The sequence below is a fragment of the Scomber japonicus genome, chromosome 14 (assembly GCF_027409825.1).
Source record: "Scomber japonicus isolate fScoJap1 chromosome 14, fScoJap1.pri, whole genome shotgun sequence".
Taxonomy (NCBI): domain Eukaryota; kingdom Metazoa; phylum Chordata; class Actinopteri; order Scombriformes; family Scombridae; genus Scomber; species Scomber japonicus.
The window spans coordinates 4,998,674-5,019,153 of NC_070591.1; the positions used below are offsets into that span (position 1 = coordinate 4,998,674).

Genomic DNA, 20,480 nt, shown 5'->3' on the forward strand with positions numbered 1-20,480 from the left:
GGAGAGGAGAAAGGGAGAAGGGCGGAAAGGAGAAAGGGAGAAGGGAGAAAGAAGGAAGGAAAGGAGGAAGGGAAGAAGGGAGGAAGAAGGAAGGAAGGAGGAAGGGAAGAAGGGAGGACAGGAGGAAGGGAGGAAGAAGGAAGGAGAGGAGGAAGGGAAGAAGGAAGGAAGAAGGAATGAAAGGAGGAAGGGAGGAGGGAGGGAGGGAAGAAGGAAGGAAAGGAGAAAGGGAGAAGGGAGGAAGAAAGAAAGAAGGAAGGAAGGAAAGGACAGAGGAAAGAAGGAAGGGGTGAATATAACATTTATATTTTATATTATTTTATATTTTCTCTATATATTTTAGTGAAAAATGCAAATTATATCTAAACACTATACAAAATAAAATCATATATATATATATATATTTAACTTTTTTCCACATATTTTGCATTAAATTTACATAAAACTACATTAGAAAGAGAATTTAGCTGTTTTTTCATCTGCTCTACATTTTCTCTATTAGCTAATATTGAGCCTGAACCCCTCTAACCCTAACCACCCCCCCCCCCAACCCCAACCCCCCCTCGCTTTGTATGATAATGGTGAGAGATCTTAAAACAGACAGAAACCCCCCCAGACTGGATCAATCTCTGCGTGCGTGCTCATGTAACGTAGATATATGCTCCTGGCTGGACTCTGACCTTTGACCTTTGGTTCCAGTTGTTGGAATCACATGTTGAAAGAATAAGAGGGGTTCAACCTTAAAAACTATGTCTGGTGTTAAAGGAGGACGAGAAAAGATATTTAACGATAATATTAAAGAATAATCTGTATATGATCGAGTTAAAGTTGCTTTAGAGTTTAGAGGTAGAGCCATAATTTGTCTACTTCCTGTAATAACTTTAACTTCCTGTTTCATTCTGTCGTTGCATTTAGAGTTAAGACCGACTGGATTTTACATTTAATTGAATTATATTGAATATTGTCATTACATTGAAGTCAATAAGCTCCATCCTCTATCATCACACACACACACACACACACACACACACAACCACACACACATGCATAAAAACTCATCCAGTCGTTTGTCTCAGAGTCACTTTTGCTCAAATTTCCCCCCTAAATAAATATGAAGTAAAGAATCAACCCCTGTCTGAGTCCTGTCTGTCAGTTTCAGTCACTTTGACAGTCAAATGTTGTAACTCTGAAATGATAATGTAAGGGGATATTTAACTCTAACTCATATAAAACTCATATAGTTGGATTATTGTCACTTGTTGTGTCGTGTTTACTGTTAAAATGTCAATAAGGAAACATTTGGGGAGCGAATCCAGACCATGCAAAACTCCCATAAACCAGCTTGTCACAGCATGTTGGGAAAGATAGTTAATTAAAGTGACTCCTTTTAAAAAAGTTTTTTACTCATTTATTTATTTTTTATTTATTTAAAAAAATTTATTTGTTATTTGTTATTTTTATTTTTTTATTCTTATTTTTTATTTTTTTATTTTTGTTTTTTAATTATTTTTATTTTTTATTTATGTATTTTTTAAAATGTATTTATTTTTGTTTTCCGTCCGATTGTTTTTTGTGTTTTTGAATGTGTGTGTATAGTCTTGTATTATCTTATGTTTTATTTGATGTTGGTATTTGTTTTACTGTCTTAAAATGAAAATTAAAAAGAAAGTTTAAAAAAACAAAAAAATGGACTCCTTTTATAAGACATAGAGTCTAAATATAATAATATACATAACCACTGTAAAGCCATTAATTAGTTTGTTGGCTCCAGTTTTGCATTTAGAGTAAGAGGTGATGAGAATAAGAAGAATGAGGAGAATGAGGAGGAGCTCTGTAGTTGTCACTAAAGGTACCAACGCCCCCAAATCATAACCTGAAGCACAAATACCAAAGATTCATAACTTCAAGCTGCTCTGCTCTCTCCTCTGACCTTTGACCTTTGACCTTTAGGCTGCTCTGCTTCATATTTAGGAGTCTCAGTTGATCTTCTGTTGTTTTATAAAGGTGGTTAAGTGATGTTTAAAAGGTCCATAGTTTATAAAAGATGGATTCAATTTTGATGATCATTTATAGTTTTTTCATTCATAAAGTCAGTTTTTAAACAAAAAATCCAAAAACACTGAATGATGATAATCTGAATATCTTTGGTCGACCAAAACTTCACACTGGATTTTCGGGGAACTTTTGGGGTGAACTTTTTTATCCTGTTTTGTTTTTTATTTATTTTATTTTTTATTTTTTATTTTCTACATATGTTACACGTGTCACAACGCTGAGAATGTAGCCCATTTTTGTAATAATTGCTACCTTAATTTAACTTATCTGTCTCACCTTCATTTATTATTTTATTGTTTTATTTATTTATTTATTGTTTTTATTTTTATTTTATTTTATTTTATTTATTTATTGTTTTTATTTTATTGTTATTTTATTTATTTATTGTTTTTATTTATTTATTTTTTAAATTTATTTTTAATTTTTAATTTTTTTTAATTTTTATTTTTTTCTCATTCTATCTGTGAACGCCACAGATATTTGGGGTGGGAGATGTATGAATTAATTATGATGACTTCATTACATTGTTGTTGGTTTTGTTTTTGTTTTGAAAATTTTCAATAAATAAATTGTAAAAAAAATAAAAAAATAAAAAAATAGTTTTTCATTCATAAAGTCAGTTTTTAAGCAACAAAATCCAAAAACACTGAATGATGATAATCTGAATATTTTATAATTTTAGTCTACTGGTCGTCAAAACAAACTATTTTAGGATTTCAAATTGAGAAATTATGAATATTTTTTTTTTTTTTTTTACCATTTTCTTTCATTTTATTGACTAAATAAAGCACAAAAACTATTAGAAATCAATCAATAATAGAAATGAGTGTTAGTTTCAGCCTATAAATGAATATATTACTATACAGATATGATGATATGAGCTCTCCTAGTGTTTTTAGTTATAGTAGCTGTCATGTTATAAAAGTCATAATTCACTTTAAAATGTTATTATATAGAAAATAATGAACTCTGTTACTGTTAGATAGACTTATATAGAGTAAGAAGGTTTTATAGATGTGTATCTCTGTATATGTTTATGATCCTCTATGTATGACATGTTTGGGTTCAGATAGATTTACAACCTTTACAACTATAAGACTATAAAAAATAAAATAAAATAAAATAAAAACCTTTTTTCCTTTTTTCCTAAACATCATAAACACTCACATGAAGATCATCTCAAATAAACTCAGTGTTCTTTTCACCAGGCAGCAAATCATAAATCATAAATCACACCAGAACTTATCAGAGCAATTATTACTTCCAGGCAGCAGCAGCACAAACACACACTGACCGAGATACACACACACACACACACACACACACACACTGATAGAGATACACACACACACACACACACACACACACACACACACACACACACACACACACACAGATAGAGAGAAATACACACACACATCAACCAGGAGACAGAAAACTAGTGAACTCTCACACACTTAGATACACACACACACACACACACACACACACACACACACACACACACACACACACAGAGACGCTTTTCATCCGCAGCCTGACAGCAGAGACAGAGACAGAGACGGACTCGCAGGTCCTCCTTCCCTAAAATGGCCGATGGCTCCGTGGTGTTGACGAGCCAGAGAGGAAACCCTCCTGAACTCATCTCACTCTCTACTGTCTCTTAATGTCATTATCTCTCTCTCTCTCTCTCTCTCTCTCTCTATGTCTCTCTCTCTCCCTATGTCTTTCTCTCTCTCTCTCTCTCTATGTCTCTCTCTCTCTCTCTCTCCCCCTATGTCTCTCTCTCTCTCTCTGTCCCTATGTCTCTCTCTCTCTCTCTCTCTCTCTCCCTCCCTCCCTATGTCTCTCTCTCTCTCCCTATGTCTCTCTCTCTCTCTCTCTCTCTCTCTCTCTGCGAGGGTCCGATATCTTAATACCTGCTGTGTTCATGTTTTAAAGGCCTGAGCTGATAGTGTTTGTTAAACCAGAGACCAGGAGAGTCACATGACTGGACTGGACTGGACTTGACAACCCCCCACCCCCCACCCCCACCCCCCCCCCCCTCCTCCTCCTCCTCTTCCTCCTCTTCCTCCAACTCAGCTGATTGAAGCTTTAATTTTCTCAAAAAATTCAAAATTCAACTTTATTTTTTCTCCCATTTCATCAGATTATCTCTCACAATCTCTTTTCATCATGACTCATATTAAAACACAATCTGATTATAGAAAGAGAGAGAAAAAAAGAAAAAAAGAAAAAAGCTTAAATGAAATAAGAGCTCTTGTTGCAGGTAAAGGTTTTAATTCCCTCTCTCTCTCTCTCTTAGACAGATGTGATAAAGTAGCTGTTATGGCAACACGAAGCAGGACAAGCTGTGACCAGTAAAGCATTATTATTATGCAAGATTAGGCCTGTGACCTCATCAGTGCCGCTGGTGGTGGTGGTGGTGGTGGGTGGTGGGTGGTGGTGGTGGGTGAACATTAACAACCAACAACCAAAAACAGGGTGCAGCTTAGTGGGAAGACGACACCGTATCAATAATCTGACGCCAAATTTAAAAAAAAAAAAAAAGAAGAGAAGAGAAGAGGAGAGTAGAAAGTAGAAATGCATGTGAAGTGTAAATCAGTGTCCTGCAGCTTTAATATAAGACCCACATGTACTCTCTACTCTACCTCAGCTTTCAGGACAAGCGTTATCTGATGCATGAGAGGACAAAAAAAAAGTTCATATCTGACTTAAATGCTTCAAATGCCCCAAAAGATCTAAAGCAGCAGCAGATTTAGTAGATTTGGCAGAAGTCCCAGAGCACTGATGAGACTTCTTCTTACTACATGCTGTCACTAGATACCTGCTGCAACTCTACTAAACTTCCTAAAAGAGAAAATCTAAAGTCTGACTAATTGGTTATTGCCTCATAAAATAGCCCCCACCCCCCCTCCACCACCACCACCACCACACACACACACACACACACACACACACACACACACACTCCTCCTCTCTTATAAAGCAGGTTAGAGGTCTTTATAGATTCAGCTCTAAAAAAAAAAAGCTGCAGGGACACTTTCTTTTTTTTTTTTCTTAATCTGACTTTCTCTCAACTTTTTGCAGATATTGCATCATCGTTTAAAGACATGCTGCTTTTTTATTTTTTTTTTAGCTACCTGTATTTTAACAGTCTGCTTAGCTTCCTACTGTATGTGCAGACTTTGTCTCTGCAGGAAACCACGACATGCACTTCAAAAAACCCCAGAAATATACACCTATAGACTGTAATAAAGGCTATTTATGAGTATTTAAGATCGTATTATAACTTGATTAAATAAATGCATTTGCTTATAAGACAATCAGTGATGTGTTCTGCTATCAATCAGCTGTTTAAATGTAATATAATTAGGTTTTTATTTGTTTTTACTAATAAGGAATTAGGTGTAATGTCTCCTAATGGGTGCAAAGAATAAATATATATATAAATAAAATGTGATTCCACCTTAAATAAATCTGGTTAAATACATCGATAACCTGCTCAGTCAATAGGAGAGCAAGTTAAATCAGCCACTTACCTTCTTATATGAGTTTAATCATATTTATTATTGCATTAAAAACACATTAATATAGATATAGAGCTTCTTCTCTATAGCTGTGACCAGAGACCCGGCCAGGCCGAGTCACACGCAGCGCTGCAGCAACAGGTCTGTGTGTGTGTGTGTGTGTGTGCCCCAAATATCAGCCAGTATTATAATACACACTAAACTAACACAAACTGCACATTAATACACTCATAAATCTATAAAACAGACATAGAGAGAGAGAGAGAGAGAGAGAGAGAGAGAGAGAGAGAGAGAGAGAGAGAGAGAGAAGAGAGGAATAATAAATATAAAGTCTTACCTCTTCTTCTCCTTGTCGGCAGTCATGGTTTCACTTGTGCACACTTATCACAATATGTTGTAATTCCCCGTCAGGCTGAGTTAAGTCCAACTTTTTTCTTTAAATTAATAATAAAAAAAATTAAAAAAAAAAAGTCAAAAAGATTTATAATTTTAAATCGAGAAGAAAAAAAAATGAAGAAGTCGATATTTCATGGAAGTGCGCGAGACAGAAAGAAGCACGCTGACAGATTATGTCATTAGTCCATAAACCCGGGCACAGTACAGTACAGTGTGACCGTCCAATGCTGCTGAAGGAGTTTTGGGGGTGGGGGGTCGAGTTGGGGGGGGGGCGTACAGTCTCAGAACACTGCCGAGGATTGTACAGCCTCTCACCCGCAGATCCGCTGCACACAGGCCGATCTCTGCTGCTGCTGCCGCCGCTGCTGCTGCTGCTTGGTCCCGCTGACAGGAGCCCGCAGGTCCGCTTGTCAAAACTTTTCCTCGCTTTTCCTCCCGGAGCTGCTCGGTCTCTGACCTGAAGCTCAGCTGGCACCGTGACAGCCGCTGTCCTCGTCCCGGAGACATGATTGGTTGGAAACGCCACCGGGAGCCGCCCCCTGCCCTGCCCCCCCCCCCCCTACCCCCCACCCCTCACCGCCTCCCTCTTTGCACCGCCCCGCCCCTCCCCCTGGTGTTGCTCTCCTCTACCTGTTTGCTGCTCTGAGCTGTAACAGGTCTGAGCTGTAACAGGTCTGAGCTGTAACAGGTCTGAGGTGTAACAGGTCTGAGCTGTAACAGGTGTGAGCTGAGAGGAAATGAGTGGAAACGAGAAACGAGGGCAAAGTACTGAGCTATTTTCACTGTTCTCTGTTTCCCGCCAGTAGTTTAGTTTTATTAGGATTATATTATATTATTATATTATATCAGCTGCAGACTTACTGAAGCTTATCTTCCTTCCTGGAGTTCAACCATAAGCATAAAAAACATCATGAATACAAAATATATAAACACCATATAATAAAGGAGGAAAAAAAGGTATATGTATAGTCTACTTAAACATATATAAATATATATATAAATATATATACTCACATATATACACACACCTATACACATATATACACACACCTATACACATATATACACACACCTATACACATATATACACACACCTATACACATATATATACACACACACACACACACACACTTATACACATATATATATACACACACACACACACACTTATACACATATATATACACACACACACACACACACCTATACACATATATACACACACCTATACACATATATATACACACACCTATACACACATATACACACACACCTATACACATATATACACACACCTATACACCTATACACACACACACACACACACACACACACACACACACACACACACACACACACCTATACACATATATACACACACCTATACACCTATACACACACACACACAAACACACACACACACACACACACACACACACACACACACACACACCTATATACATACAGTATATATACACACACACACACACACACACACACCTATATACATACAGTATACACACACACACCTAGACACATATGTAATTAGTTTCAGTAGTGAGTTTGATGCTGTTAGTTTGAACTTTTTAAAGTGTAATAATGTGTAATAATGTTTTACAGTGTAATATTTGGGATGATTGGATTATTGAAATGAGGAATTATGCAAATGCACCAACTCATGTTGTGGTTTGGACCGAACTCAAAGTCAGTCTTTAAAATATTAAAATATTAAAGTCTCCTCTCTGCTCATAGAAATGTGATCTTTACTGCTCTCTCACTGACCACTTTAACTAATAAAATGCTCCATGTAATCCAATCTAATGCAACAACTTTACTTTTTATTAAGTTTATGCATTTTTAATTTATGCTGACATTGTTTTTTTTTGTTGTGTGTTTTTAATATGTGGTGAAAATGGACTTTACAGTGATGATCTTCTTCTGATTAAATATAAAAACATATCACAGATGAATGAACTTTCAATGAGGCAGAAGAAGAATTTCAAGAATTTAAAAACCAGGTATTATAAATAAAACCACATCAGAAGATTATTATTATTCAAAGTAGAGTCATTTTATATCTGGAGGGGATAAAAGTTGATCACTTCCAATAATTAAACCTGTTTCACTACAAAAAGTTAAAGGAGCAGTCTGTAGGATTTAGTGGAATCTAACAGCGAAGGAAGGAAGAAGGAAGGAAAGGAGGGAGGGAGGGAGGAAGGAAGGGAGGGAGGAAGAAGGAAGGAAGGAAAGGAGGAAGAAGAGAAGGGAGGTAGGAAGGGAGGAAGCAAGGGAGGAAGGGAGAAAGAAAGAAGGGAGGAAGGAGAGAAGGAAGGAAGGGAGGAAAGGAAAGAAGGAAGGGAGGAAAGAGGAAGGAAAGGAGGAAGGGAGGAAGGGAGGATATAATATATGTGAGGATATCTATTTCACTTTGTTGTTTAATTTTATTCTTTAACCCTCCTGTTGTCCTCAAGTCAAGGAAGGAAGGGAGGAAGGAAGGAAGGAAAGGAAGGGAGGGAGGGAGGAAGAAGGAAGGAAGGAAAGGAGGAAGGAAAGGAGGGAGGAAGGAAGGAAAGGGGGAAGGAAAGGACGGAGGAAGGAAGGAAAAGGGGAAGGAAGGTAGGAAGGAAGGAAGAAGGGAGGAAGGAGAGAAGGAAGGGAGGGATGAAGAAGAGAAAGAAAGGAGGGAGGAAGGAGAAAAAGAAGGAAGGGAGGAAGGAAAAGAGGGAGGGAGGAAGGAAAGGAGGGAGGGAGGAAGAAAGGAAGAAGGAAGGAAGGAAAGGAAGGAGGAAGGACAGACAGAAGGAAGGAAGGGAGGAGGGCGGGAGAATAGAAGGGAGGGAGGAAGGGAGGAAAGGAAAGAAGGAAGGAAAGGAAGGAAGGAGGCAAGGAAAGAAGTAGGGAGGAAGGAAGGAAGGAAGGAAGGAAGAAAGGGGGATGGTGGAAGGAAAGAAGGAAGCTCAGATTAGCTCAACCTTCTCAGATCATACTCGTATTAATTGGCCACTTCAGGTAATCTCCTCCATCTCTAACGTTCAGCGAGAGGTTGACAGGAAGAGATTGATGAGATGCCAGCAGCAGTTATCTCTCTCTCTCTCTCTCTCTCTCTCTCTCTCTCTCTCTCTCTCTCTCTCTCTCTCTCTCCTCTCTCTCTCTCTCTCTCTCTGTCTCTCTCTCTCTCTCTCTCTCTCTGAGTGAGTTAGAAATGTGGAGAGACCTGCTCTGAGACTCAGCTGGTGGGAAACTCAACGCTCCGAGGCTTCAGAGAGAACAGGGTCAGGGCTCTGACGCACGCTCAGCTCCTTTATCTACTTCTTAGTTTTTACCTCATCAGAGATAGAGTCCTTACTTCCTTCTCTCCTTACCTCCTTCCTCCTGTCCTTCCTTCCTTTTACCTCATCATAGATAAATAGACTTAAAGGCAAAGCAAGGCAAGGTTTTATTTATATAGAGTCCTTCCTTCCTTCTCTCCTTACCTCCTTCCTCCTGTCCTTCCTCCCTTCCTCCTGTCCTTCCTTCCTTTTACCTCATCATAGTTAGAGTCCTTCCTTCCCTCTCTCCTTACCTCCTTCCTCCTGTCCTTCCTCCCTTCCTTCATTCCTTCCTTCCTTTTACCTCATCATAGATAGAGTCCTTCCTTCCTTCTCTCCTTACTTCCTCCCTTCCTTCCTCCCTTCCTTCCTTCTTTCCTTTTACCTCATCATAGATAGTCCTTCCTTCCTTCCTTCCTTCCTCTTTTCCTCCCTCTCCTTCCTTCCTTCCTGTCCTTCCTTCCTTCTCTCCTTACTTCCTTCCTCTTTTCCTCCTTCCTTCTCTCCTTTCTTCCTCCTGTCCTTCCTTCCTTCCTTCCTCCTGTCCTTTCTACCTTCCTTCCTCTTTTCCTCCTTCCTTCCTCTCTTCCTTCCTTCCTTCCTTCCTTCCTCTCTTCCTTCCTTCCTTCTCTCCTTCCTTCCTTCCTCTTTTCCTCTTTCCTTCCTTTCTTCCTCCTGTCCTTCCTTCCTTCCTTCTCTCCTTCCTTCCTTCCTCTTTTCCTCGTTACTCCCTTCTTCCCTCCTTACTCCTTCCCTCCTTACTACTCCTTTCCTTCTTTCCTTCCTTCCTTCCTTCCTCCTTCCCTTCCTTCCTTGACATGAGGACAACAAGAGGGTTAATACACAGTCATGTTTTAACATCTGAACTTCATATACCTCCCTCCCTGCTTCCCTCCTTGCTCCCTTCCTTCCTCCCTTCCTCCCTTCCTTCCTTCATATCAGACAGTCTGTTGCAGCTCTGAGTGGATAAACTCAAACCAGCGAGCATGAGAGTCATGAACGCTGCACTCTGATTGACCTCATCTGCACCGATTTACGCAGTGAGTGCAATTTTATGCAAAACAAAGATGTGCTGTTCAGATACTCCAACTCTCACACCACCACCACCACCACCACCACCACCACCACCACCACTGAGGCCGAGTCCTAATGTTTGAATCTCATGTTGCATTAAAATTACCACCCCCCAAAAAAAAAGACGATAAAATGAATAAAAGCTCTATAACAGTAAAAAGCATTATTTGAATCTTATTAGTAATAATTAAGATTAAACTGTAGATTAAATATGATGAATCCTCCTCTGGCCCTGATCTCTTTGTGTCTGCAGAGCTGTTTGCATATTTGAGCTCGTACCATGATGTGCGGAGCCTTAATGGACGATGATGATGTCATAGATGTCATAGATGTAATAGAGAGATGACCTTTTAAATGGGAGATATTAAATGCATATCAGACACCTACACACTCTGTACGCTGGATAGATAACAGGCGGCTCTGTAAAGTTTGGAGCTGCTCCTCTCTCCGTCTGTTTTTACTGTTCCTTCTTTCCTCCCTCCTTTCCTTCTTTCTTTCCTCCCTCCTTTCCTCCCTCCTTTCCTTCCTCCCTCCTTCTCTCTTTATTTCCTTCCGTCCTTCCTTCCTCCCTCCCTTCTATCCTCCTGCCCTCCTCCCTTCCTTCCTTCTGTCTGTCCTTCCTCCCTCCTTTCCTTCCTTTTTCCTCCCTCCTTCTTTCCTTCCCTCCTTCCTTCCTCCCTCCTTTCCTTCCTTCCTTCCTTCCTTGCTCCCTCCTTTCCTTCCTCCTCCCTCCTTTCCTTCCTCCTTCCTCCCTCCTTCTCTCTTTCTTTCCTTCCGTCCTTCCTTCCTCCCTCCCTTCTATCCTCCTGCCCTCCTCCCTTCCTTCCTTCTGTCTGTCCTTCCTCCCTCCTTTCCTTCCTTTTTCCTCCCTCCTTCTTTCCTTCCCTCCTTCCTTCCTCCCTCCTTTCCTTCCTTCCTTCCTTGCTCCTCCTTTCCTTCCATTACTTCGAATGGTAAATGTCATTTCTTCATTGAATTCATGAAGCACGAAGGATTAAGAAGCAGATTTTGATGCAAACAAAATGAATAGAAAAATAAAAACCAGACAAGTTTTTCTTTCTGACATCATGATATTTAATTTGTTTTTCAAAAATTAAAATACACTTCACATCCTTTTAAAATACAGTACATTTGGCACGCAGCGCAAAGGAAAACAAATATCAACAGAAACACCAAAAAAGAAAAAAAAAAAGGCATGAAAATAAATCATTAAAGGAACAAAAAAAAACAAAAAACACACATCAGGTGACAAAATGTACATACGAAGCTTCACAAACACAGGGACTGCCAAAAAAAACTAAACATATATATATATATATATATATATATTTATATATACTGTATATATGGAAAACATTTACATACAGTAACATTCTGCATATGACCCGCAGGAGATGAATGTTTGATGCCGTAAATAAAAATCTTAATACTGTTTCCGTTGATTGAAATCAGGCTCATGCCACTCTGGAGTCAATTTAACTTAATAAAGGGGGGAAGAAGAAAAAAAAAAAGACAGAAAAGGAAGTATATTTTATTTTTTTTCTACTGTAGTAAAATATTCAATAAAAAAAAAAAGGATGACGGAAGGAACATTTTGGAGATAGCATTTGGTATTTAGCATGGAGGACTTCCTGGAGAGAGAGAATAGTTTGACTTCTTCTTCTTCTTCTTTTTTTTTTTTTTTTACATATAAATGAAAGAGTAAAAAAAAGATGCAACAGGAGAAGAAAATAGCATTAACCTTCCTGTTGTCCTCGAGTCAAGGAAGGAAGGGAGGGAGGAAAGGAGGAAGGATGGAAGGGAGGAAGAAGGAAGGAAGGGAGGAATAAGGAAGGAAAGGAGGAAGAAGGAAGGAAAGGAGGAATAAGGAAGGAAAGGAGGAAGAAGGAAGGAAAGGAGGAAGGAAGGGAGGAAGAAGGAAGGGTGGGAGGGAGGGAGGAAGAAGGAAGGAAGAAAGGAAAGAAGGTAGGGGGGAGAAAAGAAAGAGAGAAGGAAGGACTTCCTTCCTTCCTTCCCTCCTTACTGCTTTCCTTTCTTCCTCCTGTCCTTCCTTCCTTCTCTCCTTTCTTCCTTCCTCTTTTCCTCCTTCCTTCCTTCCTTCCTCCTGTCCTTCCCTCCTTACTCCTTTCCTTCATGCCTTCTCTCCTTACTTCCTTCCTCTTTTCCTTCCTTCCTTCCTAACTCCCTTCCTTCTTTCCTTCCTCCTGTAGAAAGGGGGATGGAGGAAGGAAAGAAGGAAGGAAGGAAGGAAGGGAGGAAAGAAGGAAGGAAGGAAGGAAGGGAGGAAAGAAGGAACAGCCAAAACAGACGGGGTCAATTTGACCCGGGAGGACGACAGGAAGGTTAAATGTGGAAGTTAATCGGCAGTTTTAACTGTTTTAGACAATTAAATCTGCACTGCTGTCCTTAAGTGTGTGTGTGTGTGTGTGTGTGTTTGTGTATTTGTGTGTGTGTGTGTGTGTGTGTGTGTGTGTGTGTGTGCGTGTGTATGTTTCTGTATTTGTGTGTGTGTGTGTGTGTGTGTGTGTTTTCCTACTGCTACACACTCGGTTGTTTTAATGCTACATGTACAGTGCTGCATTATTAACTCATTAGAAATGTGTTGACCCTCATCTCTTTTATAATAATTACATTCATATTAGTGACATATGTTTTTTATCTCACTAAAAAGCATTCAAACTGTAGAAGTGAATGATGGCAGTGTGTGGAAGTGACTGCTACACTCTGTATGTTTGGTTCTGGTCAAGCAGCTGAAACTATTTTTGGTTATTTTGGTCGTGAAAATGAGAAAATGAAAGTGATGACGGTCAAATAAGATGCTGAGAAGATTGTATGAAACGAGATGTGAACCACGACAACACCACAAGTAAAAAGAAAAAGAAAGTGATTGGGTTAAACCTGCAGACTGGAGACTCTGTGAGGGACATAAATAGCCACTCTTCTTGTCTTATTTATTATTAATGCAACAGAAATATAAAAATAAAAAAAAGATGCATAAAAATAGAGTTTATGCACAAGCTACTATCATCACTGACGGAGTTGAGCTGCAGATTCAACAGAAGCTCAAAGAGAAGCAGCAGGAAGGCTCAAGAGTAAGGAGGGAGGGAGGGAGGAAAAGAGGAAGGAAGGAAGGAAGGAAGGAAGGAAGGAAGGAGAGAAGGAAGGAAATGAGTAAGGAGGGAAAGAGGAAGGAAGTAAGGAGAGAAGGAAGGAAGGAAGGAAGGAGTAAGTAGGTGCAGATTCAACAGAAGCTCAAAGAGAAGCAGCAGGAAGGCTCAAGAGTAAGAAGGGAGGGAGGAAAAGAGGAAGGAAGGAAGGAAGGAAGGAGAGAAGGAAGGAAATGAGTAAGGAGGGAAAGAGGAAGGAAGTAAGGAGAGAAGGAAGGAAGGAAGGAAGGAGTAAGTAGATGCAAATTCAACAGAAGCTCAAAGAGAAGCAGCAGGAAGGCTCAAGAGTAAGAAGGGAGGGAGGAAAAGAGGAAGGAAGGAAGGAAGGAAGGAAGGAGAGAAGGAAGGGAATGAGTAAGGAGGGAAAAAGGAAGGAAGTAAGGAGAGAAGGAAGGAAGGAAGGAGAGAAGGAAGGAAATGAGTAAGGAGGGAAAGAGGAAGGAAGTAAGGAGAGAAGGAAGGAAGGAAGGAAGGAAGGAAGGAGTAAGTGGGTGCAGATTCAACAGAGGCTCAAAGAGAAGCAGCAGGAAGGCAGTCAGATATCGTATTAATCTATACTTAATAATCTGTTTGAATTTGTAATAATACTATTTAATACTATTTAATACATGCCGATATTGTCTATAAATGTCAGAAATAGGTGAAAAATGAGTTTAAAGTGACGTCTTTACACCAGCAGATATTCAGTTTAATATAAAGTCCTCATATTTAAGAAGCTGAAGCTAATATTTGGCTTTAAAAAATGACCAATTATTCCTTATTAAAGTAATTCTCTAATTGTTGCAGCTCTTAAGTGAAGCAATTAAAGGAAAGGAGGAAGGAAGGAAGGAAGGAAGGAAGGAAAGGACTAAGAAGGAAAAGAGGAAGGATGTAAGGAGAGAAGGAAGGAAATGAGTAAGGAGGAAGGGAGGGAAAGAGCAAGGAGGGAAGGAGAGAAGGAAGGAAGGAGGAAGTAGGGAGGAGTAGAAGGAAGGAAAGGAGTAAGGAAGGAAGGAAGGAAGGACAGGAGGAAGGAAGGAAGGAAGGCAGGAAGGACAGGAAGGAAGGAAATGAGTAAGGAGGGAAGGAGGAAAAGAGGAAGGAAGGAGAGAAGGAAGGAAATGAGTAAGGAGGGGAAGAGGAAGGAAGTAAGGAGAGAAGGAAGGAAATGAGTAATGAGGGAGGGAGGAAAAGAGGAAGGAAGGAGAGAAAGGAGGAAATGAGTAAGGAGGGAAAGAGGAAGGAAGTAAGGAGAGAAGGAAGGAAATGAGTAAGGAGGGAAAGAGGAAGGAAGGAAGTAAGGTTAGAAGGAAGGAAATGAGTAAAGAGGGAAAGAGGAAGGACATACGGAAAGAGGAAGGAAGGAAGGAAGGAAGGAGTAAGTAGGGAGGAGTAGAAAAAAAGCCAAACCACAATCTATTTTTTTTTTATATTTCTTCTTTTAACCACCTGAACTATTTCCTCACATAAAACCTGGACCTCACAAATTCACCAAAAAAAAAACCAGACTGTAAACACACACTTCCTGTCTCCTCATGATTTAGTCACGCTCTTCACATGACGCACGGAGTGAACTTCAGATTCGCGTCTCAACGTTAAAATAATAATAATAATAATAATCGCCAAAAACAAAAAAATTGGACTAATGAAGAAGAATTACTCGTGAGGAAGTTAAGAGGAAAATGTGACTGACTGAAATGTCAACTGGATGGATTTGGAAGGAGACGAAGGAGTCATGTGACGTAATGTGTGTGTTTAAAAAGTAAATGTATTATAAGTCGACTGTGTACCTGAACATGTGACTGCGGAGAAGGTCAATGGAGAGAAGTTACAGGAAGTGAATGAAGTATTGCACATGGTTGTTTTTCTTAAATGATTAAAAGATGGATTGGATTTTTTTTTATTCAGTTCAGCCTTTTTTTTTACCTCAAGGTTAATAAAACATTAACTAAAAAAGGATTAAGGAAGGGAGGGAGGAAGAGGGAAAGGAGGAAGAAGAAAGGAAGGGAGGAAGGAAGGAAGGAAAGGAAGGAAATGAAGGAAGGAAGGAAAGGAGGGAGGAAGGAAGGAAGGAAGAGAGGAAGGAAGAAGGAAAGGAGGGAGGGAGGAAGGAAGGAAGGGAGGAAGAAGGAAGGAAGGAAGGAAGGGAGGGAGGAAGGAAGGGAGGATGGAAGAAGGAAGAAAAGGAGGAAGGAAGGAAAGGAGGAAGAAGGAAGGGAGGAAGGAAGAAGGGAGGAAGGAAGAAGGGAGGAAGGAAGAAGGGAGGAAAGGAGGAAGGAATGAAGGAGTGAAGGAAGGAAGAAGGGAGGAAGGAAGGGGGGAGGAAAGAAAGAGAGAAGGTAGGAGGGAAGGAAAGAAGAAGGAAGGAAAGGAGGAATGAAGGAAGAAAGGGAGATTTCAGACGTAATGTGTGGAGCGTGTACCTGAACATGTGACTGCGGAGAAGGTCAATGGAGAGAAGTGACAGGAAGTGAATGAAGTATTGCACATGGTTGTTTTTCTTAAAAGATGGATTGGATTTTTTTGTGTTTATTTAAAGCTTATTCTACCTCAAGGTTAGTAAAACATTCAACTAAAAAAAGATGACGGGGAGGAACATTTTGGAGATAGCATTTGGCATTTAGCATGGAGGACTTCCTGGAGAGAGAATAGTTTGACTTCTTTTTCTTCTTTTAAAAAACAAAATTATATATATATAAATGTTGTCCTCGAGTCAAGGAAGGAAGGGAGGAAGAAGGGGGGAAGGGAGGGAGGGAAGAAGGAAGAAGGAAGGAAAGGGGGAAGAAGGAAGGATGGAAGGGAGGAAGAAGGAAGGAAAGGAGGGAGGAAGAAGGAAAGGTGGGAGGGAGGAAGGAAGAAGGAAGGAAAGGAGGAAGAAGGAAGGATGGAAGGGAGGAAGAAGGAAGGATGGAAGGGAGGAAGGAGGAAGGAAGGGATGAAGAAGGAAGGTAGGGGGGAGGAAAGAGAGAAGGAAGGAGGGAAGGAATAAAAAGCGGAGGGAGGAAGTAAGGAAGGGAGGAAGGAAGAAGGAAGGAAGGAAGGAAGGTAGGGGGAGGAAAGGAGGAAGAAGGAAGGAAGGAAGGAAAGAAGGGAGGAAGAAGGAAGGAAAGGAGGAAGGACAGAAGGGAGGAAGGAAGAAGGAGGGAGGAAGGAGAGAAGGAAGGAAGGAAGGAAGAAGAAAGGAAGGGAGGGAAAGAAGGAAGGAAGAAAGGGGGATGGTGGAAGGAAAGAAAGCAGGGAGATTTTAGATGTAATCTGTGTTTTTAAAAATGAAATGTATTATAAGTCGACTGTGTACCTGAACATGTGACTGCGGAGAAGGTCAATGGAGAGAAGTGACAGGAAGTGAATGAAGTATTGCACATGGTTGTTTTTCTTAAAAGATGGATTGGATTTTTTTTTCTTCAGTTCAGCCTTTTTTTTATCGTGTTTATTTAAAGCTTATTTTACCTCAAGGTTTGTACAGAGAAGAGGAGGAAGAGGAGGAAGAGGAGGAAGAAGAGGAAGAAGAGGAAGAGGAGGAAGAAGAGAAGGAAGAAGAGGAAGAGGAGGAAGAGGAAGAAGAAGAGGAGGAAGAAGAGGAAGAGAAGGAAGAAGAGGAAGAGGAAGAAGAAGAGGAAGAGGAGGAAGAGGAAGAAGAGGAAGTGAAATACAAGAGTTTCTGAGATCCAGTAAAAAAAAAAACAACAAAAAAACGACAAAAATGTAAAAAAAAAAAAAAAGTTGCTTTAAATAAGAAATAAAACATGATGGGCTCTCCACGTACACACACACACACACACACACACACACACACACACACACACACACACACACACATAGCAGAGTAAATACATTCAGTTTAAAACACACATTCATCTCTGTGTATGATCCACGGCTGGAGTCATCATTGGGGGGGGGGGGGGGGGGGGTTGGTTTGTCATGTTATAAACTGCAGGTCCAACACACACACACACACACACATACACACACACACACACACACACACACACACACAAAGCATTTCATTTCAAGGATCGAAGGGGATCATGGATGAAAGATTTAAGGAGTCGACTTTGCTCCAGAAGATGAGCTGAGAGAGTTTCAGTAACAAGCACTTGAACTACATTACAATCCTAAAAAATGAATCCTAAAAAAATAAAAAAAAATAAAAGGCTCCCTCCTATCTTGACATTTTAAATTTCAGCTCGTTATTTGGTGTCAATGTCAAGTGTCAAGTCCGATGAAAGAAAAAACACCCCGTTTGTTAACACTTCCTGTAATCATGAAACAATGGTGAGCTCTACTGTAAGGTTTGTAGGTACCATTTGGTTTTTAATTAATAAATAGGGCTGCCCGCTAATATAATAATAATATAATAATATAATAATTAACCTTTATTTGATGAGAAGAGTTGTATTGGTTAGTTGAGCTTCATAATTGCCATAATTAGGTCCAAAGCTCATATCTGTCTGGACTGTGTAAGAAACACTAGAGAGGTTTTTAATTTAACTTCCTGTTGTCTTCCCATTGACTTTATAACTTTACATAAATTAATCTAGTGTAGTTTGACTGTTTTATAAAGCGTAAAGGTTTAAATTATCACCCAATTCTGTGTTAAACCTTTTTACAGAACTTCAACCCAATTCATCACCACAGGTTTTACACTTAACGTTCAATGTGTTTACGATGTTTCCAGCTTTAGCAGTAGCAGCAGAGTAAAAGCCATCAGGTAAGTGTTATTTTAATAAAATCCTGGTGTACTTACAAACTTTCCAATGCATGGATTTATGAGTAAAGAGCCTATTTGTACTACTGTAGAAGTTTGATACCAATCCAGGCATTATTAGTGGGGTCATTTACCAGATACACAGGTGGTCCCGTTAGCACCTGTACTAAGACATTCGGCTGATGGCTCTAACTCCACTATTTTAAGACCAAATGAAATAAAGGGCTGAGGAGCTGATTAGATAGATCTCATGGTGCATATGACGCTAGGTCGATATTACGCCGATCCATCGCTTTAACTCCAGTTGTCATCCTCAGTCAAAATTGATCCATAGACAATAGGAGGGTTAAAACAATAGAAACAGGAAGTTAGGCTTAACTTCATCACTCAGTCAGTTACCCTGTTTGCTGTTGATGCCAAAAAAACACCTAAATTGAATGGGGCTAACCAGACTGAAAAAGGTAACTCAATCACTGTTTGCTGGTTGTTTCCACACATTCAGAATAATTAACGTTAGCTCTTTTCACGTTAGCATTGTTAGCATTGTAAAATTTCACTTTTAAAGGCTCATCATTATTAGTTTCTTCTGTGTTAATATCATATATCACCCAATTCTGTGTTATACCTTTTTACCATACTTCATCCCAATTTATCACCACTGGTTTTACACTTATTTTTGGGAATGATAGTCAATAGACTAGCCAGTTGTCCTCCTCAGTCAAAATTGACCTATAGACAATAGGAGGGTTAAAACAGGAAGTTAGGAATCTGTTGGCTGTTGCTGCCAAAAAAACCCACCTAAATTTACAGATATGAGGATTTAATGGGTCTAACTGGACTGAAAAAGGTAACTCAATCACTGTTTTCTGGCTGTTTCCACACATTCAGAATAATTAACGTTAGCTCTTTTCACGTTAGCATTGTTAGCATTGTAAAATTTAACTTTTAAAGGCTCATTATTATTAGTTTCTTTAAATTAATCTACACCTCATTTTTGAGTTAAAGTCAGTTGTCCTCCTCATCAAAATTGACCTGTAGACAATAGGAGGGTTAAAACAGGAAGTTAGGCTTAACTTAATCACTCAGTCAGTCACCCTGTTTGCTGTATCGGTCAGCTTCAGCACTGTCCTGCCAAAAAAACACCTCAATTTAAAGCATTTAATGGGGCTAATCGTAACTCAATCACTGTTTTCTGGTTGTTTCCACACATTCAGAATCATTAACGTTAGCTCCTTTCACGTTAGCATTGTTAGCTTTCTAAAATTTCAGTTTCTTCTGTGTTATATACGTGGTCGACTCATGGCTTTAATAACGGACTTCTAGTTGATGAAGGGGAAATCTTTGGTGGGGGGCAGCCCTCGTTTTTAATGAAGAACGGGAAACACTGTAGTGCTAACAAGAAAAAAAACGTGGCGAGAGAGAGAGAGAAGGAAAAACTGTGCAACCTTTTCTCTTCACAACAAGGCAAGAAAAAAAAAAGAAAAAAGCTCAACCAAATTCAACCAGTCTGGACAAAACCTCAAATTTCATGATTTCATCAGAATTTTTGTTATTTTTTTTTGTTTGGATTTCTTGCATCTCATTTTGACATCACTTTTAAGTACTATTCAAGACCTTTTTTTTTCTTTAAATACAATCATTAGTTCAATGATTTTTTTTTTCCATTCACATACATTTTTAGGGAAGAAAAAACATTCTTTAAACACAGATAATAGACACAGGATACAGCACATCATGTACAGAAATGGCAGTCTTATTCTTTTCTAGGAGGTATGCAACTAAGCATGCATGCACTCTTACACACACATTATCGTTTGGCTCTCACACACACACCCGCGCAAGCTAACGTAACTACTTGTTAGCCGCGCTGCTCGCATCAGAAACTAATCCGGACCAAAATGAGGGAGCGTCTGGTCATTTTTCTTACAGTATTTGACCGTGAGTACTTGCATGCTGCTGCAGCATACAGTTTGATGGGGTATGCACAAATGGCAAGACAACGACAAGAGCACAGAAACCATAAAGAGAGAGTGAGAGAGAGAGAGAGAGAGAGAGAGAGAGAGAGAGAGAGAGAGATACAGGTGGTCTAGTATAATTCCTGGAGCGGTCGTAATCAGGAAAAAAAAGTTCAGGAGGTCTCGTTCCAGAGATCACTGTTTCTTTAAATACTGTGTGTGTGTGGTGTAGTGGTGGTTTATGGTGTGTTAATTGTACATGTATATATGTGTGTGTGTGTGTGTAAGTGTGAGTGTGTGTGTATGT

At 39.6% G+C, this 20,480-nt stretch overlaps 1 protein-coding gene across 1 annotated transcript in view; it reads right to left on the reverse strand.

The window, feature by feature from the left end:
- The window catches only part of epas1b (endothelial PAS domain protein 1b), a 204,945-nt gene extending 198,903 nt beyond the window's left edge, over positions 1–6,042 (reverse strand). The window contains exon 1 of the mRNA XM_053333691.1: positions 5,923–6,042. Within this exon, the coding sequence (XP_053189666.1) occupies positions 5,923–5,948 (26 nt within the window). The 5' untranslated portion in view covers positions 5,949–6,042. The remainder of the gene's footprint in view (positions 1–5,922) is intronic.
- Positions 6,043–20,480: the final 14,438 nt, after the last annotated feature.